Source organism: Archocentrus centrarchus, chromosome 8, assembly GCF_007364275.1.
Source record: "Archocentrus centrarchus isolate MPI-CPG fArcCen1 chromosome 8, fArcCen1, whole genome shotgun sequence".
Classification (NCBI taxonomy): Eukaryota; Metazoa; Chordata; class Actinopteri; order Cichliformes; family Cichlidae; genus Archocentrus; species Archocentrus centrarchus.
Genome location: NC_044353.1, coordinates 6,406,367 through 6,430,775, shown reverse-complemented (window position 1 = coordinate 6,430,775; position 24,409 = coordinate 6,406,367). Strand labels below are relative to the sequence as shown.

Sequence of the window (24,409 nt, the reverse complement as noted above, 5' to 3'; positions counted from 1 at the left end):
GTATCATTCACAAAAATCATGTTTCATTTTCATGACATTTGGACTGACTGTCCTGAAACCTAGCTGATCACCACCCCCTCAGTGTGTGTGTGTGTGTGTGTGTGCATGTGTGTGTGTGTGAGAGAGAGTGAGTGAGTGAGTGAGTGAGTGAGTGAGTGAGTGAGTGAGTGAGAGCGAGCAAAATTTCAAGGTTTGTGTAACCACTCCAGTCACACACATATACGGATTCTGTGATGTCTATATATAGGGAGTGTTGCTGTGCTCCCTGCTGCGATCTGGGTGACTCATCATGCGTGGGTGGACACTAAAAGACACACACTTGAAGATATACAGACATACAGGACACACACACACACACACACACACACACACACACACACACACACACACACACACACACACAGTGGTGAGACCAGTGGTTGAGTCACCAGCTGGTGATGTCACTGCTGCATCAACAAGTGTGTGTGTATCATTATCTTGAGGCTAGGTCAGTTTGAAAGGGCTTTGTCTTTCTCCCACTATTCATAACAATGAGCCCCAAACATCCAGCCTGATGCTTAAAGAACTGCAGAGGATGTGGCCCCTGCAGCGCCCCGATCTCATCATATAGGAAGCATCCTCACTCTCCATGTATACACTTATGGAAGTGACGTGTCTCACATTCAAATGCCATCTTTTTCCGTTTTTTTAAAACGTCTCGTTTCTTCTTCGGATGACTCATCGAGTACTGGTGCAAAAAAAAAGTTGTTTATCCAGAATCATAGGATCCATTTTAACCCTCCTCTCAGCAAGTACCACCCACAGTGAACACAGGTCAGAGGTGTCATGAGGCTGGAGAGAAAAAGATCACTGAAAAATACAGTGAAGTGTGTAGGTTAAATGCACTTAAACCCACCGACTGCTCGCATGCACGTCACAGACAAACCTTTTACAGTCAGGTCCAGAAGTATCTGGACAGCAGCACAGTCTTCCTCCTGAAATGTTGCCTCTGCACTACGTCACTGCCGTCTTAAAATGAAGCAAGCAATCAAGATGTGATTGAGGTTCAGACTTCAGCTTTCATTCAAGAAGCTGACCAGAAATATTTTGGAGTCGCAGCCATTTTTATACACTGTCCCTCCATTTCCACCGGCTTAAAAGTAACTGGACAAAGTAGCTTAATTCAATAAGTAATAAACGTTTTAATACTCGGAAGTAAATTATTTGCAATCACTGACTGCCTGAAGTCTGCAACACAGCCAAAGCCAAGCCAGAAGCTGAGCCCCCCCCACCCCCCTTGTGTTGGGCCACTGCCCAGTTAATCTGTGAAGCACCATCCTCTCAGTTTTACAGCACCTGACTTAAATTACAGCTTTACTCACTTCAGATTTTCATGCTGCTTCTATCAGCTGTCACATCATCAATAAACACCAGTGCTGCAGTTCTACTTACAGCTGATTAAAACAAATGTGATTACTGAGGGCACAGATCGAGGTGCCAAGGGTCATTTTCAAAAGACTTCTATACATCTGCACTTCTTTGGAGCTGGAGGAGTCGCCCTCTGCTGACCATTTTGAAAAAAGGCAGGTTTAAGGTATTTCTGCAACATTGTCACTTCTCGGACATGTAAGGTAAGGCCATCTTTTAGATACAGTCTATGACCTTAACGCTGCCTCCACCACGGTGGACGGATGATGAGGTATGCAGATAATGACACATTCTTTTTCTTGTTCATCCTCTTATCATAATTTGGATCTTTTAACTCTTTTTTTATGTTTTCTTGTAAAGTCTAATCTGGCTGATTTATGCACTGTAACAGCCCTTTCTATTTACATTCATTGATTGCAGACTTGAGCGTGTTCTTGGCTTTGCTAAATGTTGTGAGGGGGTTTGGCTTACTTGGGAAATGATACTGTAATCATCCCTTTTAGCTGTCACCTCTAGTCTTCGTGGTCTTTTTGCATTTCTCAGTTCATCCTTCTTTTTTCGTTATTTTAATCAACGATCCCAGATTTTATGTTTTATGGATTTTATGACTCATGCTGGCATTTCAGTCTGATTGTGGAATCACGGCACAGTAAATAAGACAGAAATTATGCAGCGCTAACATCATTTATCCACTTTGAGAAAAGTGATCTTTTAGTGCAGTCAGAGTCCCTGAGCAGCGTTGTGCACACACACACACACACACACACACACACACACACACACACACAGTTAGACGCCACTACCGTGCACACTGCCAAGTGGACAGGGCATCACATTGTATGAGGCAGTTATTCCAGAACACTTGGCCTCGTCTATGACAGAAAAATATGCTTTGTCAAATTTTGGGAAATTAAATGCATGTTCTTTTTTACTGGAAGCAGATGACACGTGTTATGTAATGAGCTCAGCATAGCACAACAACAAAAAAAAGCCCATAAGGAATACTCTGCAGTGATACGTAAATGTACTGCAGCTCAGAACTGCTATGTGTGAAAACAGTTGTGCGTGGGCAAAAAAAAAAAAAAAAAAAACACCTGAAGCCACCTCAGGTTTAGACTGAAGTAAGAGGCCGACCATTAGCTGGGATGAGTCAGATCACTAACGCAGAACAACCGCTGCAACAGAGAAAACACAGCGAGACGCAAAACAGCAGGAAGGCGGTCAATGATGCATTTGTGTGACTCATCCCTCTGTGGGATGACGCCGTGCAACCAACAAGTTTTTAGACTGACCGTGGACTTTCAGCCAGCACCTGGCTGCAGACCTCATCTCCCTATCAGATGAGCCAAAGCACTCCCTGACTGACCACACTAATAGACCTGAACTAAGCATGTGTCGAATCTGCATAGAGACACACTGAGGGTCAGATACGTAAAGTTGCGGTATTCACACACAAACCTGAGTGTAGCCCCCCCTCTCCTCTTCGTCGCCCTCCCTCAGCTGAATGACATCTTCATCCTCGTCCTCTTCTTCCAGCTCGCTCTCTGTACTCTCCCCCTTGACGTGCATGCTCCCGCGCTCCTCCTCACTCTTCACGTGCACACAGAGACGCTCAGATGGAGGTGTGCTGTCATCAGACCCCTCTTTCTGAAGCCTGATTGGATGAGATGACAGGACAGAAGTAAAAGGTGCGTCCAGGGGCCAGATCCACACGCTCTAAGTGCGCAGCCAATAATGATGATCGCAATCTATAAAGAGCAGCACAAATTAGCAGGCTGAACACAAGAAGACCCGGTGAGAGAACAAGTAACCTACTGACAACACAGCCACAGCTTCTTCTTGCTGTAATCTGACAAACACAATAAGCTCAGGTTTTATATGTGGTTTCTTCCAGGAAAAGAATGGCAATTATGATAAGTGAGCTGGAGTGCAAAAAGAATCAGTGTTTTGATTCAAGAGCAAATTCAAAAGAAACTGAATGAGAGCCACTGGGGCCTTAAGAGACAGGAGCAGCAGGCCCAGGCTGCTTCATTACAAATAATAAATCCACCTTATAACCCTGAAATCTGACAGCTGACTGACAGGATGTTTAGGCACTCACAGAACATGAGAAACGACTGATGTGATGTTAAAAGTACCGCCTGGCAAACACATCAGAAACTTTTGTTTTTCTTGACATTATTAATCTAACACACATCAGACCTGTAACAATAACAGCTGCATTTTAACACACTTTCTACTGTTACATAACACATATGTCACAGAAAATTCATGGAAGTGTTTTTTGTGATGTTGAAGAGAACTAAAACTGAGGCTTTTCAGTGCTCTCTGCAGTTTCCAATGTTTGCGCAGAAATATGACAATAAATCCGAAACACTGCAAACCACTCAACTCACTGTAAAAATTAACTTTACTCTCTGTAACAGACCCGTGGTTTGTATGTGTTTTGCGCTGAGCAGCTATTCTCCCCCTCCCACCAAAGCTCTTGAGTTTACAGCTTTTAGCCATTAAGAGTTTATTCCAGTAACAACCACCTCAGCTATGCCAGGCACACCAGTTAAGAAAAATAATGGCACAATTTGCAGGAAACAGCCTACCACAGACTTTTGTTAATTAAATGACTCAAAAATCTCAATTATCTCTCATAACTCCAATGAATATTATGCAATAAGTTCAGCTACAAAAATAACTGCAAGCGCTCCTTTCACTAAACTCTGACTGCACCGCTTTAGTCGATCCCAACACCAAAAAGGTTTAGCACAACTCCAGGCCCACGGGCCGCTTCCGGGCACACCCACGCGAAATGATGTCAAAAATAACAAACAATTAAGAGGGTTAAGCATGATAGTGGATTAACCATTACAGACACATAAAAACTGATTTTGGTAAATCGGTACTGTTAGGCCAGCTGTGATATAAACCTCACACTGCGTGATGGTCTGATACATTTGTTAAACACTGTATATATTTATTACACACACACACACACACACACACACACACACACACACACACACACACACACACACACACACACACACACACAGAGTGAGTCAGAAATACCACCACACCTGTGAAGGCCCACCCCTTCATCCTCCTCCTGCATGTCATTGGTCTCTGTAAGCTCCTCCTCTATTTCCTCTGGGTGAGTGGGTGGTGGCCTAGGAAGCTCTGCCCCCTTCGATAGCATCTACACACACACACACACACACACACACACACACACACACACATAGATTTTGTGAGTATCTGGATCTGTTTGTGTGTGTGTGTGTGCAGTGTGTATGTAAATATGTGTACCTTGTAATGCTTCTCCAGGAAGTGCTGATGTTGCTGTTGAACCACCAGCTGCTGCAGGGCCTGGGGGGACTGGGGTAAAGGTGCGCTCTGTGTACGAGCCAACGGACGGTGGCGAGGCAGCTTGTTGACGGCCCGCATGCCACTCGACACACCTCTCTCTGCCGTAACCAGCGGCGACTGGCTGTACATGGGCACTGAACAGGTAGCGGGTCACAGAAGGAGGACAGGGAGTTAGGCACCATCGTGAGTTTTAGCATCGCTGTGCGTATGATTGTGTTTGCGGTACCTAGCATAGCGGTCTGTTGTCTCGCCTGCTCCAGCAGGAGTACATGCTGTAATAACGAGGAATGAGCTGAATGAGAGCTAGGGGGCGGAGTCTCCACATCATGCCCCACACCTGCAAAGGAACATTAAATCATAACTCACTCCAAGTAATTAATTTTAAAACCAACTACAACTGCATTACCCTCATGTTTTGTTTTGTTTTTTTATTTTATTATTAGTGCATAATCCCTCAGTAAACTCTGTGATAGTAACAGCGGTCCAGCTCACCTGCTGGAAGGGAGGATGTGGAGAGAAACTTTCCTGTTAGAGCTCCACCCCCCCGCAGCGACTGGATGGCTTGACGCTCAGCCTCTTGCTGGGCAGACAGCTTCTGGGAGGGCTGCAGGGGGGAATTTTGCCATAGTTACCACATGGACACATATTGACAACCGCCTCATAGTGCGGCATAGTTTCATCTGGTCAACATCTTGCTAAAATCTGTCTATGAACAGGAACTGTTTATTTAGCACAGAATACATATACTTATAGTCTAAATATATTATAGGTATAGTACAGGTTCTTCTTATGAATCTTCACATTTAAAAAGTCTGAGTGGTGGCATTTCCAAACCATAAATGCAACAATACGAGATTATGGACTGAAAATTTTAAATGTGAGCACGCACAGTTACCAAGCCTACAAAGAAGTGCATGCAAAGCCAATTGAAAAGAAGTCTAAACACCATGTTGCTTTCATTAGTACAGTTTACTACAATCATCCAGCCCTCTATAAAAATAGAGGACTAACCAGCGTTACACTGCAACACGACAATATGGGGGCTCTTCATTAAGTATTCCATATGAAGCAGCTTTAGGGGTTGTTTTTTTAGCACCATATGTACAAAAAATACCTTTTTATAGGATTCATGTAGAGATGAGCAGACATCAAAAACCCACTGGAGAAACTGTCTTTAACCAATTCACACATTTTAGTCATAGCATTATGTTATACATGTGAACCAGAAGTTACCATTTTAGGCACCAAAATTAACAGTGATGGAAATGAGAAGCTACCTTTGGTTTAGTTCTGTGTGGAAAACTGCACACATATATAAAAAGATGAGCTACTGCTTTATGTATCACTTTGAAAAGTGAACAAAACTGCCTTGTAACAAAAGACAGATGGAGCTTCTGGGTTTGAAAAGAGAAGCCAATGTGGATGCACCATAAACCTGCATTTTTTCTGCTGGCCAGCAGGGGGCAACTCCTACAAAAACTAGTCCAGTTGTAAAGAAGTCACTGGGAAAATAACTACTGCTCCCTTGATCAATACCCTCAGTAAACACTTTCCTGATTCAATTCAAATTCAGTTTTTTTAATATAGCTCCAAATCACAACAACAGTCACCTCAAGGCACTTTATACTGTAAGGTAAAGACCCTACAATAATAAAGAGAAAACCACAACAACCAAACAACCCCCTATAAGCAAACACTTGGTGACAGTGGGAAGGAAAAACTCCCTTTTAACAGGAATAAACCTCCAGCAGAAAGACAACATTGTTTTAAAGTTTGGCCTAGAAGGATGATGAAGCTGGGTATTCTTTCAGTGTGCGATTCTACACTGGGATGGTCACACCACCCAGCGTGCAGCGTCCCTCAGTATCTAACCGGAAAGACTCAAACTGACGATCAAGGACTCGCAGCAGAATCTAACTACCCAATGACAGCACAGTGGCTACATCTATCTTTTATATAAACACAGATTTTATATTGAAATTTTAAAGGCCACACAAATGGGCTAGAGTGTCTCTGAACTTGAGAAACATACGAGGTGGAAAGCGGGAAAAAGTATGAACAAGTGATACAGTGTTATGGGATGTGCTGGGACTGCTCTGATGATCCGAGGTGGCTCGAGCTTTGCTTCGTAAAGGGCTCAGTGCCAGATTCTGCAGGGCACCTTCAGGTATTATCAACTCCAGTATATATCCTTTAAAAAATACTGATAATTTTGCCAGAACAGCAGATAGGGAGGGTATTATCCCTTTATGTACCACGGGCCCACAGCGACAAACTGTCGATTCGAAGAATAAGTAGGGGGAAAAAAATTACAGCATCAGAGTGTTCTAGAAGTTTTTTTATGATTCATTATAAAGGTGTGGAAAACAATAAATATCCTGACACTCCAGGAAAACAGGATACACACATACTTGCAGAACTGCAGTTAAATCCTCAAAATACTGTGTGTGTGGCAAGGTCGGTCAGTGTGGGGTATGTGTAGTAGTGTTTGTATGTTCTTGTGCTGATGAATGTGTGTGTGCTGCAGTGACTCACCGTGATGTGTGTGTTGGCAGGGAGGCCCAGTGAGATATTCGGCAGAGAGGGTGAGGTGTAGAGACTCAGAGGACTCAATGTCCCATCAGCCCCCAGCGTCTGATGGAGAGACCTCAGCTGCAGACACATACACAAGCAGATGGCTTTTAGTGTCCTTCTCTGTGAAACCTCAGCAGCAGTTAAGAAGTTAGTCTGTGGTTTAGCCCTGATGTTTGATCCCGCATCATATTTGCAGCACACTTCAAGTCATCACAGGTATACGGTTTGTCAAATTTAGCACATACTGGGGGCAAAATTTAAGGGTTTGTGAGCCAGCATTTACATCTTGCACTTCTTGCAGCAGCACAAAAACAGGAAACGTCCACAGCATTTGTTCCACACTCGCTCAAATTCAATAAACAGAGAAGACTTAAAGACCTTTAAACATTAGTCCATACTGCCTGCTTAAGCATGTATTTGATACGGTTATGCCCAGTATATTATTCATATTTAACACCACACTAATAATAACAGGGTGCCTTTTTAATAAAATAAAAAATTAGCAATGTTGCCTTGCAGCAATAAAGTCCTGGTTCGAATCCACCTTGGCCCGGGCCTTTCTGTGTGGAGTTTGAATGTTTGCGTGGGTTTACTTCTGGTATTCCCACTTCCTCCCACGGTCCAAAGACGTGGACTTATGTTAACTGGAGATTCTAAACGAATGTGTGTGCGCATGACTGTTTGTCTCTCTGTGTTTGTCTTTCTGCAACAGGCTGGCGACCTGTACAGGGTGTACCCCGCCTCTCGCCCTATGACATAGGGCTGGGCTCCAGCCCCACCGCAACCCTGACCAGGAAAAGCGGAAGAGAAAGGGTGGAAGTAAGGAAGAGACTTTTTAAATGACCAAATATCAGTATCGGTCTTAAAAGTCTTGTATCGGTCAGACTAACTATAATCCAGGAAAAATGACCTCTCAAAACTCTTTTTTTTTTAAATTATATTGGGCAAACCGCTTGCTGTCAAGGTCACAGTATGAGCCCAACTAAGGATTGCATCAAAGTGGAATGCTGGGCATCACCTTAATGTGTTTTTTTTCTTATCAACAAAACAATAAAAGTCACTATCAGATATGGCACGTGGTGGTGTACCTCAGAGTTCCATTATGGGCCCTATTTCATTTGCATCACACATTGTACTCTCTCAAAAATAAGGGTACAGGAAAAGTCCATTCCTGTAAAAATCTGTACCAAGGAATTCCCTTATTGGACCTCAAGCTAACTATGCGTACCTGTCTGAGGCCAAGAATTAAAAAATATATTCAGAAGAAGTCAAGGCTACATATTTCAAGTTCTTCTTAATTTCAACCTCCAGTGTCAGGAGACAATATTCTGCCAAATACAAAAGGAAATGTAAATGTATGTAAAATACTGATTTTTGCACTTAGATTTGAAGGTTTTACTAATTTATTTTCTAAGGTAAATAAAAATGATTTTAGATAATATAACGAGTTTTATTCTGTATCAGTGATGCAGATGTTAGCACTGTGGCCTCACAGCAATAAGATTCTGGGTCTCTGTAGCCTTTGTTACATCATGTTACAAAATTCTAATTTGAGGTTTGAGATTAGTTTCTGTAAGGACAAACCACAATGGTACAAATAATCCCCCCATCAAGGGTGCAATGGCAGTACTTTAGAGAGTACTCTCCCAAGTGTCAAACAATTGTACCACTAAAAGTACAGTTAGATCCTTTATAAATTTTATAAATATTTTTGCAGCCACATTCCTGCAGCTGTATTTCTGCTTTGAATTTTATCTTAACCCATGATTATCAACTGCTGATTGAGAATAAGACAAAGGTCCCCATCACCTGTTCTGAACATTCCCCTAAATGTTTTCCAGTAAACATGCATGAAAGCTGTCATTTTGACTCTGCCTCCACATTTGAAACAACTCCAGGTTTTTTTCTTCTCCCAGATTTTGGCTGATTGCTAAAACGGTGTCTTTTCAACACTGTCAGTGGAAGCTCAACACACTAAGCACCATCAGAACAGCATTAAGAAAAGCAAGACTGAAAGTGGAAAACACAACCAAGCACAAAAAAATGCTATAAATGCAGACAATACAACCATATGCAGAAATACACTGCAAGTACAGGAAAGGAATCCAAACACAGAGTCAGAGTTCCTGCCAAAGACCAAGGTGATTCAATCATCACTATCGCACAACTGCAATATATCTTTTTTTTTTTCTTTTCTTTTTTACAGCTTACACAGAACTTGACATGAACCACAGTGAACTGCAGGGGGCAAACTCGAGCTTCATGTTGAGTTTGCAGAAATTAAATAAAGCCAGCCTATATGCTACATGAGTGAGTATAACGAAGAGTGTGTGTGTGTGTGTGTGTGTGTGTGTGTGTGTGTGTGTGTGTGTACCTCAGTCTGTATGTTGGGGACTGATCCGGTATTGCCGTTGGCAATAGCTGTATTGGAACTGTTGGGACTGCTGGGACCTGACCCCGGAGCGCTGTTACAGAGAGAGGAAACTGGTGGAGAGACACAGACACACAGGAATAAAAGAGAGGTGGAGGAATTCATTTTAAATTGAAATCATAAATGTATTATTAAAGAAGCTATTCACACTAAACACTTTACAGCTGAGAGTTTGCACGTCACACATCTGTCAGAATGAAAAGGTAAGCGTCTCTGCTCACCTGATATCTCTATGGCTCTCTTCTTGAAGGTGCTGATGACAGTTCCGTCCTTCCTGCGGAGGAGTGGAGAGCTCCGCCTCTCTGCTACCTTTTGCTTCAAGCGTGAACGAACCTTCAGGTTAGGCTCTGAGACTGGATGGGTTCAAGAAAGAGGGGAAATAAAACTGCTCAGCTTAATCACTGTAACAAAGTACAGTTTGAAACGCAGGTGAAAGAACAACAATCACTGGATAAGCAGAAGAAGATGGAGGGATGACTTTGTGTACTGCTGGTTATGAGTTTTCTTGTAGTTTCCTTGTTTTCTGTTTTCATTATAGGTCACTGGTAACATGCAGTGGTTTGTTTTGGCAGAGTGTTTCAGGGGTATTTTAAGGTACCTGGTCACTTGCCAACCAGAGACTGTGAGGGCAGACTGAGAAGTCTGCTAATCCTACATTACATTTTGGCTGGCTAGTTTGCTAAATGAGCAGCTCCAGTGTATTTTAAGCTATTTTTAATATACAGGTCAAGGTGAGGATGACGAACAGTGAGAGGGAAAACATGAAGATTTTATTGGTTCCAACTGCCATAAACAGTATCTGGATCCAGAGGGATGTCACTGTGGCGTCAGGTCAGCCAGTGACAGATCTGCCTGACACTTGCTCTGCTATAAATCATTTTCATTATCACAAGCCAGGCCATAGGAACCTGGATGCACTATCCCAGGACACAGTGGAGTATATTCTCAAAGAGTGAGTTTAGTCTGGTCTACCTCATTTACATAAGTGCCACTGAAGAGCACCTGTGTCGTGCATAAAATCTTTAAAGTCTAAAAAGTGTTTCTGCCTCTGGTGAAAAGGAAAAAAAACATTTAGAGCTGAAAACAACATGACATGGATGCTTGTGTCTACCTGAGTGAAAGCAAGAACACCTTTAGTCAAGTTTCCATCTAGCACAATTTTTAATGTTTTAAAATCCAGCAGGTTTCTGGGAGGTTAGGAATGTTCATATCCACCCATTTATATGGATTTTTCACCTATATGCCATAACCAGAGCAGCACGGTGGTTAGCACTCACAGCAAGAAGGTCCTGGATTTGTTTGTGTGGGTTCTCTCCAATATCTGGTTTCCTCCCACAGTCCAAAGACATGCAGTTAGTGGGGTTAGACTAATTGGTGATTCTAAATTGCCCATAGGTGTAAATGTGAGTGTGAATGGTTGTCTGTCTCTCTGTGTTAGCCCTGTGACAGACTGGGCTAACACAGAGAGACTGGCAGCTGTAATAGGCTCTGGCCCCCCCGCAACCCTGAATTGGATGGATGGATGGATGGATGGATGGATGGATGGATGTATGGCATAACCAAACAGAAATAAGAGAAGAATTGTAGGGCCAAGACAAATGCAACAGATGTGAAAAGTAACATCTTCTAGTTTGTGCAACTCTGCTTGTGTAGCATGTGGCTAAAATACAACCTAATCCTAACAGTACCCCTAAGCGGGTCAACCTAGTGACAGCTATTATGCAGAATATCGTTATAATTGAGTGTACTATAGGAATATTAGCAGCTGGGTGTACTGAGATATATATATATCCATATCACAAAGATGAGTGATGCATCACAACCTCCTCCTGCTGTATAAAAGTAAAGCTAAAATACCTCTGACCTATGTGCTATGCACTTGTGATCATCACAATCTGTGCAGTTGTGAATTGGGTGGTGCAGATGTGGTATTGAGGTCCTGCCTCCCATCCCACCCAGAGGGGAACACATACCCCTTGAGCTTCATGTAGCCCAGCTGCCGCACTCTTGACTTTCTTAGAGTATTGTGGACAACCTTTGTATACTGGGCATTCAAACACTTTAACTAGAGAGACACACATGTTATCTGGTAACTGTTAATTCAGTCAAGACCACAACAGTCAAAACAAATTGATGTTTCCATCTGCAGAAATTTATATTTGGCGGCATGTGTTTGAGAACCTCCACTTTCCATGTGCACACATGAAAAGCCTTAGGCAGGGAGAGTAACAGCAAGATCCCAGCACAGGACAGATGACGACAGAGAGGACAATTCAGAAATAGCATGAAAGAAAAGCTGGGGTGGAGGTGGACTGCAAACTCGTTTCCAGATGTCCAGCATCTGTGTGCATGCTCAAGCAGCTTAAACAGAGTTCCCTGTGTAAGATATGATTGTAAATTGTAGAGGGGTATGAACTGAGCTGTCAGCTGATGTGGAATATCGTGGAATTCCTAGATTGTGGCTAAGCTTGACTTTGTGGCCTTGTCACGCATCGCTTTGTACCTGACGGCTGGTCACTGCTCAGGTTGTGTCCTGTGTAATTATTTAACATCTCTTCATATGTCAATCAGAGGTATTCTTTACCTCCATTAGGTAGCCACTTCAATAATTTGCCTCAAAGTTGAGAAAAGTTTAACTTGAGGCCTGCCCTCTTCACGTCGCTAAGGGTTATTGTGCATGTTGTAGCTACAAGTTGCTGAATTTCAGTGACGGTCCATGATTTCTCCTCCTGTGTGGATGCACCTTGATTTGTCTTGTTACCTTGGTATATATCAATTCTATTAGGCTGGAAATCTCAGTTGTGTTATGGAGTTTCTGCACACGTTTGAACCATGTACACTAAAGGTAATTAGTCTGCATTACCTTATTTTACCAGTATGTCTATGAGCACACTGCATTCCACCTTTGCACAGTCCTTTGTCAAACTGCGTACGTGTACACACCCACGCGCGCACACACACGCACACCCTCCTTATGTCTGTGACTCGTACCCGTCTTGCGGAGCGGGAAGTCGTCTTTGCCCTCATAGTTCCCCAGGAGAGGGGGCAGTTTATAGGAAGGAGGAGTCCCTGGAGTGTTACTCTGTGGAGGAGAGCTCTGCTCCAGGGAGGTGTGCTGGGCTCCCCTGCAGACACAAACACCAGAAGAACAGAAGGTAGATTAGCCGGCTGGGAAAACCCTTTCATCATATCATGAGACGGAGTTAACGTCATTTTCTGTCAAGGTTCTTGCGGTACTTGCACGTCATTTAGTCATTTCCTACACTTCCTAGAATACCGCGTTGTTTCCTTTGATTGTCAGTGTGGAAACATTCTCTCTGTGGTTCTTCCATTAATTTCCTCCTGTATTATAGCGGGTGCAGAATGGATTTAAGTAAAAGCTTCTGACACTGAAACCTGACCTTTTCTGTTGTTGTTGTAGATCAATGAAACATTTTCAGTTGCTTTGGGGGCTGCTGATATTAACTGAACATGGCATCGCTGTCGTCCGCGGCCCTTTTCAGACAGGAACACATTATATTCATGGAAATGACAGCTTTTTGTCATTCAGGCATAGGTGTGAGATATGCAACCGTGTGTTATGGAGATGTGTTTTAAGTGTTATAGCAATATTATTTAACATGACTCAGGTGAGTATCCACACATCTGACTGAAAGAAGGAAAAAAAAAAAAAAAAACACATAATGCTGGGTTTATGCCTGAGCAGTTGTCCATGGTAGAAAACAAAAAAAAAAAAAAAAAAAGAGTTCAGCTCACTGAAAATACAAAACGAGCAGTTTTGGGACCAACATTTTTTACAGAGGACCAAAACGGCTCCTAAAAATAAATAATTCCCTGAATGGACAATCTTGGGTCTATTCTGTTGCAGGGAAACGTGAACATGTGGTGCTTCTGTTAGAACAACTGATTTCAGGAGTAACTAATCAAACTTAATAGCTGTCATGGACAGAGCCACATTAAAATAACACAATCAGTCTTTAATTTGGAACACTCCACACTGCTTTCATTACAGGTGGTAGTTTTTATTTTGTTAAACTGCACTGAAACATTTGTGATGGGTAACATTTACCGTTTGTCTACTTAAAAAGGCAAACAGACCAAATCGCTTTGGTACTTCTGTCGCTTCAATGGCTCTCTGCTGCATTCAGGATCCAGTTTGAAATTCTCCCTCTACAGAGCATTGCAGGCTCCCTTGCATGTGGTATAAATTCTTCAACTTTACCCATGAGCTTGCTCACTCAGCTCTAAGTGTTAAATTATTGTCGGTTCTGCACACCTGTGTAAGGACTCAGGGTGACCAAATCTTTGAGGCCATGCCGTCCGACTTCTGGAAGCCTCTGCCTGCACCTGTGAGCTCTGCTGAATCACATCTGAAGGCATATGTAACCGTTTACTCGGGTGTTTTTGCACCAGCTTTTTTTTTGCAGTGTACATTTTTCTCTTTTTAATTTGTGTGCTTCTCTTTAATTAATGTGCAGCTTTTTTCTTCTAATTCTGGTAATAGTATTTTTTTTACATTAATTTTTATTTTATGTAATATTTTATTTCCAACCTTTTTTTTTCAGGGTTTACATTATTGACACTATTTTCCATAAAGCACTCTGAAAGTGCTGCATGGATAAATACTGCTTGCTTGCTTCTTCATAGATGCGTGAGCCAGTCTGGAGGATTTGCATGTGCAATACTGCATCACACAGTGTGTACAGCTGTGTCACGTTCACTAAGCTACTATGCAGTGGCCTAAATGATGTGACTATATTACATAAACTGCATTCAGTCAATTTAACGAGATAGTTGTATTTACCAAATTGCACCCTTTTCCTTCAAATACTACATGTAACCATGGTAATGAGGTAAAACGTAAAATCTGTTACTGCACATCTTTTCTAAATCAAGACAACAAAACCACAACCTCATGTCTTCTGCGGAAGTAATGTCATAAAACAGCACCCACACACTCTCTCCTCAACTTGGAAAATGAAGGGTGCTTCCTCAATATCTCTCAGGCCCTACTTGATTTTATTGATGTGGTTCAATTCAGTTCAATTTTATTTATATAGCACCAAATCACAACAAACAGTCGCCTCAAGGCACTTTACATTGTAAGGTAAAGACCCTACAATAATTACAGAGAAAACCCAACAGTCAAAACGACCCCCTACGAGCAGCACTTGGCGACAGTGGGAAGGAAAAAACTCCCTTTTAACAGGAAGAAACCTCCATCAGAACCAGGCTCGGGGAGGGGCAGTCATCTGCCACAAGCAGTTGGGGCTGAGGGGAGAAAGACAGGATAAAGGACACACTGTGGAAGAGAAACAGAGATTAATAATAACTAATGAATAAATGCAGAGTGGGATATAAACAGAGTGAAAAGAGGTGAGTGAAGAAGAAACACTCGGTGCATCATGGGAACCTCCCAGCAGACTAGGCCTATTGCAGCGTAACTAAGGGATGGTTCAGGGTCACCTGATCCAGCCCTAACTATAAGCTTTATCATAAAGGAAAGTTTTAAGCCTAATCTTAAAAACAGAGAGGGTGTCTGTCTCCCAAATTCAAGCTGGAAGCTGGTTCCACAGAAGAGGGGCCTGAAAGCTGAAGGCTCTGCCTCCTATTCTACTCTTAAGTATCCGAGGAACCACAAGTAAGCCAGCAGTCTGAGAGCAAAGTGCTCTGTTGGGGTGATATGGGACTATGAGGTCTTTAAGATAAGATGGGGCCTGATTATTCAGGACCTTTTATGTAAGGAGAAGAATTTTAAATTCTATTCTAGATTTAACAGGGAGCCAATGAAGAGAAGCCAATATGGGAGAAATCTGCTCTCTCTTTCTAGTCCCTGTCAGTACTCTAGCTGCAGCATTTTGGATCAGCTGAAGGCTTTTCAGGGAGCTTTTGAGACTTTAGATTAGTGGGGCCGAGTACAATAACTTCCGTTTTGAATTTAGAAGCAAGAAATTAAAGGACATCCAAGCCTTTATGTTTTTAAGACTTTCCTGATGTGTGTCATCTGGCTTCATGGATAGATAAAGCTGGGTATCATCTGCATAGCAATGAACGTGTATGCTATGCCTTCTAATAGTACAGCCTAAGGGAAGCATGTATAGTGTAAATAAAATTGGTCCCAGCAAAGAACCCTGTGGAACTCCATAATTAACCTTAGTGTGTGAAGAAGACTGTACTGTGATGAATTCTGAAACCTGACTGAAACTCTTCAATTAAACCGTTCCTCTGCAGATGATCTGACTAACTGGTTAATTTTCATAGTGAGCGTGTTAAGCACATGTTATGTTAGGTTACATAGTTCTGGTTCAGAAGCCTTATCTCAGACTTGTTGCTTATAGGACACCACCAGCGAGAAACACTTTCCCATTTATACACAACACACATACTAAAACAGGTTTTCTCTGTGTAGTCCTCACCAGCACTTAGGAGAGAAGGAATGGTTTAGTCCGCCGGAACCAGGCTCTTTCTTACTGAGAAGGAACTCCTGCAGCTTCAGCTTCACCTCTGTGCTGGCAATGGCACCTTCCAAAACACACAGAAAGCAATCAGGACACTTCACTCTCAGTATGCCAACAGCCTGTGGTCACAGAGTAAACGTATGCATAGGCTAGCAGCAGTAGCAGCAGTATGACCTACTCTCTTTGCCTTTCTCCTTGTTCCTCAGCAGCAGTAGTTGTTGCTCCAGTCGCTGTTTCTCCTGCTCTTCGTGTCTTTGCTGCTCCAGCTTCCTTTTCTGCTCCAGCTCCTGCTGCCGTTTGGCTGCCAGCAGCTCCTGTTGTTGCTACATACACACTCGGGTTTTTGAATGACTCCTGGGATAAACCAACAAAACAGAGAGGTCGTAATTTAACTTACCTTTAAATGTTCCTGTAGCTGGACTTCATGTTGTCTTGTTAGCACTTCGTGTTTTTTCTGAAACTCTGCAAACAGCAGCTGTTTCTGGAGTTCCTGCTGCTGTTTGAGTAGAATGAGTTCCTGCTGAAGCTGCTGTTCTCTAAGGGATGTGTCCACCACTGCACCACCAGACAGAGACCCCACCCTGGGCTCTGTTCGCAGGTCCACTGGGCCTCCTCCTCCTCCTCCTGGACCTTCACCTGGACTCCCACCTGGAAATGTAAGAAACAACAGGGGATCAACTTTACCCAAATACATAGTTTCTTATTGTGACTGTCTGACATTCTGTCTGCAGACTGTCAACTATAGTGTAATCTTTGCAATTGTACTTGAACTGAGCAAAAGTGTCATTGCAACAGTGCTCAAATTGGAGACAATTTAAATGCTAAAATGTTGTGCTACTGTAGAGAAGAGCCACAATTCAGGAACATCACTTATACATTTAAACATCAACAAACACTAGCTACCACGTCATACAACACCAGATTTAAAAAAATACTGGGACGCAATGTAAACATAAACAGAAACTGAGACATTTTAATATTTCATGACAAATATTAGCACATTTTGAATTTGATGGCAGCAACGCATCTCAAAAAAGTTGGAACGGGGTAATTAAAGTAAGTGGTACTAAAAAAAGAGGTGGAGCAACATTTTGCAACTAATTAGGTTAACTGGCAACAGGTCAGTAACATCACTGGGTATAAAAAGATCATCTTATACAGGCAGTTTCTCAGAAAAATGATTCTGTCGTGGGCCGCATGGGCTCAGAACACTTCCAGAAATCCCTGTGTGTGGACACAGTTCACCATGGCATCCCCAACTGCAGGTTAAAGCTCCATCATGTGTAGAAGAAGCCACATGTAAACATGATCCAGAAACACCGTCCTCTAAGGGTCAATGCTCATTTAAAATGGACTGAGGTACAGTGGAAAACTGTTCTGGGATTAGACGAATAAATTTGTGAAATTCTTTTTTAAAAACATGGACATTATGTCCTCCAGACTAAAGCGGAGAGGCACATCCGGCTTACTAGTTGTTCAGTTCAAAAGCCTGCATCTCTGATGGTATGCGGGTGTCTCAGTAACTGTGCAATTAGCAGCTTGAGCATCTGGAAGGGCATAATCAATGCAGAAATGTATATACAGGTTTTAGAGCGACATATGCTCCCATCCAGACAAGATATTTTTCAGGGAACACCTTGCATATTTCAGCAAGACAACGCTTAACTGCATACTGCATCTACAACAGCATGGCTTCATAGTAGAAGAGTCCGGGTGCTAAAAACATCTGGTCTCCTCAGTTCCCAGATGTTTACAACCGTATGTTAAAATAAAGAGGGGTTGCGACACTAACATGGTGCTGTCCCAACTTTTTTTGAGATATGTTGCTGCAATCAAATTGAATATTAGTTTTTTGTTTTGTTTTCTTAAATGGTACAATTTGCCAGTCTAAACATTTGATATGTTTTCTATGTTCTAATGTGAATCAAATTTGGGTTTATGAGATTTGCAGATTTACATTTTACACTGCATTTTTGGAATTGGGGTTGTACATATCTATTAGGGTCAGGTGAGAGCACTCAGATTTTGATCAGACTGATTTGATATAGAATTTGCAAATTTTGGTCATTCTAAATTTCAGAAAGGAGGATTTTCCAGAGTACACTCATTGGTTAAAGACCTATGAGTGATAAGTCGTAGTCAAGTCTACCCCTCTGTGAAAACTACAGGGCGCCAGTGGTGGACCTGCCAATTCTGGTATTCTATGGCAAATGCCAGTCAGGCTCCACAGTGATGGGCAGTGAGCACAGGGCCCAGTAAAGGACCTCGGACCCTCAGGCCAGTGGCTGCTGGAGGTCATTTTGTAGCTTTGGCAGTGCTCATCCTGTTCCTCTTTGCACAAAGGAGCAGATACTGGTCCTGCTGATGGGTGAAGGACCTTCTACAGCCCTGTCCAGCTCTCTCCTAGAGTAACTGCCTGTCTGTCTCCTGGAATCTCCTCCATGCTCTGAGACTGTGCTGGAAGACACAGCAAACCTTCTGGCATTGGCACGTACTGATGTGCCATCCTGGAGGAGTTTGACTACCTGTGCAACCTCTGTAGGGTCCAGGTATCACCTCATGCTACCAGTAGTGACACTGACCCTAGCCAAATGCAAAACTAGTGAAAAAACATTCAGAAAAGATGAGCAGGGGAAAAAATGTCAGTGGCCTTCCTGTTTACTTTTTCTGGGCAATGTATATAGGTTTCATTTGAACATTCGGGGTGAGGCACATTAGGGCACACTGTGAGCATCAAATTTTAAGCGTCAGACACTTCACTTCCCACATTCTGGTTATTTTTTTAAATTTGTGCTACCCCACACACAGACACACACATACACACCTCCCACTTCAAGGACTCTTAGAGGACTCCCTACTCACCACCTTCTCCACCACTTCCTCCTCCTCCTCTCTGCTCGCTTGCTGTTCCTACTGGGCTCTGCATGCCTGATGGGAGGCTGCTCTTCACCTCCACTACTGCAGGAGAGAGAGAATAGAGAAATGAGTGATTGATTAGTGTGGAAAATGTCAGGGACACAGCAGATTATTGCATCACTCATTGCATGCACACCCACATACTTCCATGTCATTCAGATGAACTGTGATGGTGTTGCAAGAAAAGCGAGGGGGACAGTCCTGCAGCCTAAAAATATTCACCAGCTAAGTATTAGCCTAGCAGTGGAAAGCACTGAGTTCTAGTGCTTCAATCAGCCTATATTCAGCATGGCTAAGCTAAAGGACACTGCGGAAACATGTTAACGTGTGCTATACATACAGATAGAGAGAGATTATCACAGTAGTGTGACTGTAGTAAAGAAAAAGGAACAGAAATGAACTACTTAGGTACAGAAATGAGTGTGCTTCTGTACCTAAGTACACCCCCCCCCATCAGTGACATCCACGTCGCCTCGTTCTTCTTTCAGGCCGATTGGTATGGGTGATTAGTATTGATTTCCTGCTCCAGGCAAAGCCTAGCTAAGCCTAGCAGTTGATTTTTTTGTTAAGTCTTTTAAAAGAATATGACCTCCAATTAATAATGTGTATTGTTTGCTTTAATAGGCTGGTAAAGTCCTAGAGGTTAAATTGGTAGATTTTCTTAATATAACCTACAAACAAAACATGCTTTAAGACACCAAATACTGTCTAAAAGGCTTGAGTTTAACTATACAGAATATGAGAAAACATGGCTGAATTTTAACAGAGCTGAAGCAGCATTTGTGTAGGTATACAAATGCACAGAGTTTGTTAAGCTGACTGTTGTCACTCACGCTCTGCATTTGTGGTAATGTACTTTTCTTTTTCTTTTTTCTCCCTCCACAAGTACGTTTAAGCTACAAGCCTCAGCGGCACTCAGATCGGAAGGTTCCAATCAGCTTAGCAGCTCCAATCAGCTTACACTGATCACTTGTGTGTATGAGTGAATGTTAGCGAGAGAAAGAGGGAGGAGGGGAGAGTTTGTATGATGTCATTTGGACAGTTACTTTAGTTTTGGCTCCTGGCAGTGCAGAGAGGCAACTGGTTAGCACTAACAGATGCTGAGGACTTTTTCTGACAGCATCTACTGTGCTGTAACATTAGTTCGACTGCAGCCTCCAAATCATGGGGTGATCTGAAACTGAAAATGGGAATTTGGGACTGGAAATTGGGAGCAAGAGTTTAGATGATGTTTTAACCATCTTGGACTGAATGCACACGCCCGTAGCAGTCAACTTGTTACTTTTAAACAACAACATTCACATTTTAGAGAAGATAGCCAATAATTTAGATATTTATGTGTGCACTCCAGGCTGCAGGTATAACACACCTGGAGCAACATCAGATGAATTACAAATCTAGCAGTTGAAAACTCTGCCTGCCTTTCTCAATCTGAATGCGGTGGACTTTCCATACATGCTCTGACAGTTTGATCATGTTTATTCCTTACAAGCAAAAGACTTGTTGCATTTATGGAGTTAATTTCTCCACTACCGAAAGCAGTACAGATAATACGGTAGCTTATTGATACTTTAGTCTTTCATAATTTAGCCCCAGGGCTCATTTAATACCAGGTTTCAGCACCCATCTCTAGTTAACACATTTCCTGGTGCAATGAGAGAATGAAACAGAGAGGGGTAGGGAGGTCCTTGCATCCCCCTTCCATCACCAGCTATCACTGTGTCCACGAGAAGGACTGCAACCCTGACCTGCCTTTGCTCTCCTGGTTTCTGATGACCCCTGCGAGAGGATCAGGCTACTTCTTGGAAAACGCCACACACTGCAGCATGCTGTGACGTCAGGACAGTTCCTGTCTGCAGACCAGCAAGGAAATTCAATTAGGTCTTACCTACTGTGAAGTCTGACCTTTGAACTTTCTAAGTTGGACTGATTGGTCTCTGATGTCTGCTTCCAATGTGGGTTCTAAGCTAATCAAACACAAACATCACAGTAGGGCCAAGCCTGTTAGCCTTGTCCTGGGGGATTGTGACGAGTTTGGCTTCAGACCATAGCAGAGATAAAGAGAAACATGTACTAGATCTATAATGAGTTAACCAGTGTTTCATGAAACAGGTATATAAAAATCATCAGAACCATTTCAGGCTGCTGGTTTGTGACCAGAACTGCCCAAAAAAGTGAGAGCTGTGGATAAACAAGTGTGTCTGTGCATATGTGTGCAGCCGCTCACATCCAAATTACCTAAACAAATATTCTGGAGTTTCACTGTGACGCACGTGTCTCCCCTTGCAGTACAACACACACAGTGTCTGTATGTGTGTGTGTACGTGAGAGACCGGTCTGTGAGTGTGGGTACAACAGTCCGTTTGGCAACGAAGCAGCATTCCACAGCAGCCAGCGTCTGACGTCAAACTGAAGACATTTATAGTCTGGTAAACACACACACTAACGTACAGTCTGACACAAAGGCGGGGCTCAGGCAACATTTCAGTCAATCATCTGGTATCAGCTTCTAACTGACTAGTGCTCACTGCAGCTGTACACAGTCATTCATGCACCAAGGCAGATGCAGTAAAAAAAAGCAAGAATGAAAGACTGTGAATCTAGTTTGTCCAGTCAATGAATCTGGATAGATATGAGCACAGACTGGTCATTATACCTCAGCCCTAATAAGTTACACAGACACACTTTTCTATACAGTGATTAGGTCAAGATTATGAATAAAGCTCAGAAACTAGCTCACCCATGCAAGCTAATGTTAGCTTGTTTCCACTGTGTGAAAATTTAAATGATTAAATTTAACTGCACATTGGTGGCATTAAGTCAGGGCAAGCAAAGCAGGCACTGCTTCAGTCAGGGCAAGCAAAGCAAGCACAGCTTGTCTAAAAACAGACACCAAAGTGAAAAAAGTTCTCTCTTTCCATCTTAAACAGTGTTCTGTTCCATATGCTTCTCTCATTGCACGCATTTAAATTATTGTCATCTTGTGGCCCCAGGTATCTCTGGAAGCACGCTCAACTCTGCTTGCCTCCAGTCTCGCCAGAGTACACAGCAACAGCTGATTTGATGAGTATGTGCATGTGTCATTAACACTGGCTTGAGCTGGGCAAGCTAATCGGCATGGTTGTTTGTGCATGCACATTGTGGATAAACCTCTGGTCTTTGAGGTGAGACTCACAGGAGACTAACATGATAGAGAAGCTGCCACTGGCTCTGCTTTCACTGCTCTGAGATTATTATTTAAATAAATATGTAATGACATTTTCTGAGTACATTATAAACTGTCTTTTAAAGATATGTGGTCCTCCTAGGATGGCCACACTACAAATTACGGCTGCACAATAATCACAATTTTTTTTTTTTTTTTCACTTTGGATGCCTGATAAATTATATATTGATTGGCAACAAACACTTATGGTAATCATTTTCCGATGACAAGCCTCAGTTTCTCAAATATGGCAATGTGTCTGACAAATACAGACTCTGGGAAACTGTAATTTTAAAAAATATTTTCTGTTATTTGTTAAATGCAAAACATTATGGAAAAAAAAAAAAGAAAACAGATGTATCCATGCCTAGTAAAGACATCATGCAGATCATAGGAGTGGACATCTTGTTTACGCAGCACAACCTGGCGCTCCATAAAATAATCAGCATGAAGGAAACAGAAATGATCCACAGCTGCTCAACTATAAATTAAGTGATCAGGATAAGACAGCACTTTTTTTGTTTTGCTTGCACTGCTGGAATGCACCATTTCTGTCCTACAATCAACTAACTGGGAATTTCTCACTACTGCCTCTGACAGAAATATCTCATGTGGGTGCTTTAAAGCCACTGTGATCCAGCCAGTATCCAGACAGAGAGTCAAAGATGCTTTACTAAGTGCTGGCCAAGATTTGTCACTGCAAATATTTTCAAAACGACATGATGTATCCCAACAGGGACGTGTAGTTTGAAGTCCTATTTGGAAGACTTTTCACTCTCTCTGTTTCGATCACTCCTATTTCACACTATTGCGGCTTCCGCTGCTGCTGTTGCTGCTGGGAGGCATTTCTGGAAAACAATATTTGTCTTTTCTCTTGCTTTCTTTCTCCCTGTCTTGTTCATTCTGCATTGCCAAAAGAAAATAGGCACTATGACGTCAGCCCTGCAAAACACTCTAAAAAAAGCCAGGAGACAGAGAGACAGAGCGAGAGAAAGAAAAGGCAGAGGAAGAGGGAGAGTGAGGTAAAAATAGTATAATGGCTGTGTGTACTTTAGACAAATTAGAAGCTTAGAGAGAGGGAGAGGAGTCACGTGTGGTGTTGCTATAGAGACTGATGGGTGGGCCAAGTATTATGGGATGGCAGACTGTAGGTCATCCGTGGTGGATGTCTGTTTTGTTACACCGGGCTTAAAGTACTTGACAATGTCGATCAATTGTGCAGGCAGTATATACATAGCTTTAAAGATGCACTAATCAATATTTCCATGTTTCAGTCAGCGCTGAAACCTCAACAAATGCTCACCCCACAGGGCAGGCCCCTTCACTTCTATGGAGCATTTAGAATTGTTTAGCCCATTATTACATTTTTTACAGCCTACTGCTTTTGGCTGAATCGCATGGCTCTCATCTCCTTTGGTCATGTTAGCATCAGGCCACAGTTTACAGCATAAAAGCGCTCGCTGAATGCTACCAGTTAACCGACAGACAAGTTCAGAAACTATCTGATGAACAAAGCAGGGCACATTTTCTACAGGAGGTGGTGGAGACCAAAACGAGGGGAAACAGTCCTGCATTTACATCTGTTGTTGGATAAAAACATAACTGTACAGATGCGCCCACACAGGAAGAGACTAGCAGTGATGCAGTGTAGTGAACGTCAATGAAATTAAGCTACTTACGAAGCCTAAACGACCTTTACCTTTACAAAGTGGCCAGGTCCTAAATTAAACTTATCTCAACTTTGAGACGAGGAATTGGAGCAACTACTAATAGGAGCAAAGGATACTGCTGACGGGTGGTAAATACATTAGAGGGTTATCGACACAACCTGACCCAGGAATGTCCACTTGCAGCAGTAAGTGGAAGCTACTGTTACTCTGGATCTGATGTATTAGTGCATCTAGAAAAAAGTAGAATATCATGAAAAGGTTCATTATTTTTCATAGTGAAATTTAAAAAAGGTAAACTTTTATATATTCAGTATTTATGTAAACTTCAGAAATCCAGTATCTCAAGTTATTAAAAAAGTCCATTTCAAGTTTGAGTAACTTACTATTA

The 24,409-nt window shown here is 42.4% G+C and overlaps 1 protein-coding gene across 1 annotated transcript in view; it reads right to left on the bottom strand.

The window, feature by feature from the left end:
* Positions 1-24,409, bottom strand: part of hdac5 (histone deacetylase 5) — a 44,231-nt gene that overhangs the window by 16,708 nt on the left and 3,114 nt on the right. Inside the window, exons 2-14 of the mRNA XM_030736797.1 lie at positions 19,093-19,188; positions 16,628-16,878; positions 16,409-16,553; positions 16,189-16,294; positions 12,764-12,897; positions 9,994-10,125; positions 9,716-9,825; positions 7,303-7,419; positions 5,260-5,371; positions 4,994-5,104; positions 4,708-4,901; positions 4,479-4,597; positions 2,866-3,061 (exon numbers count right to left, since the gene is read on the bottom strand). Coding sequence (XP_030592657.1) covers positions 2,866-3,061; positions 4,479-4,597; positions 4,708-4,901; positions 4,994-5,104; positions 5,260-5,371; positions 7,303-7,419; positions 9,716-9,825; positions 9,994-10,125; positions 12,764-12,897; positions 16,189-16,294; positions 16,409-16,553; positions 16,628-16,878; positions 19,093-19,188 — 1,823 coding nt within the window. The remainder of the gene's footprint in view (positions 1-2,865; positions 3,062-4,478; positions 4,598-4,707; positions 4,902-4,993; positions 5,105-5,259; positions 5,372-7,302; positions 7,420-9,715; positions 9,826-9,993; positions 10,126-12,763; positions 12,898-16,188; positions 16,295-16,408; positions 16,554-16,627; positions 16,879-19,092; positions 19,189-24,409) is intronic.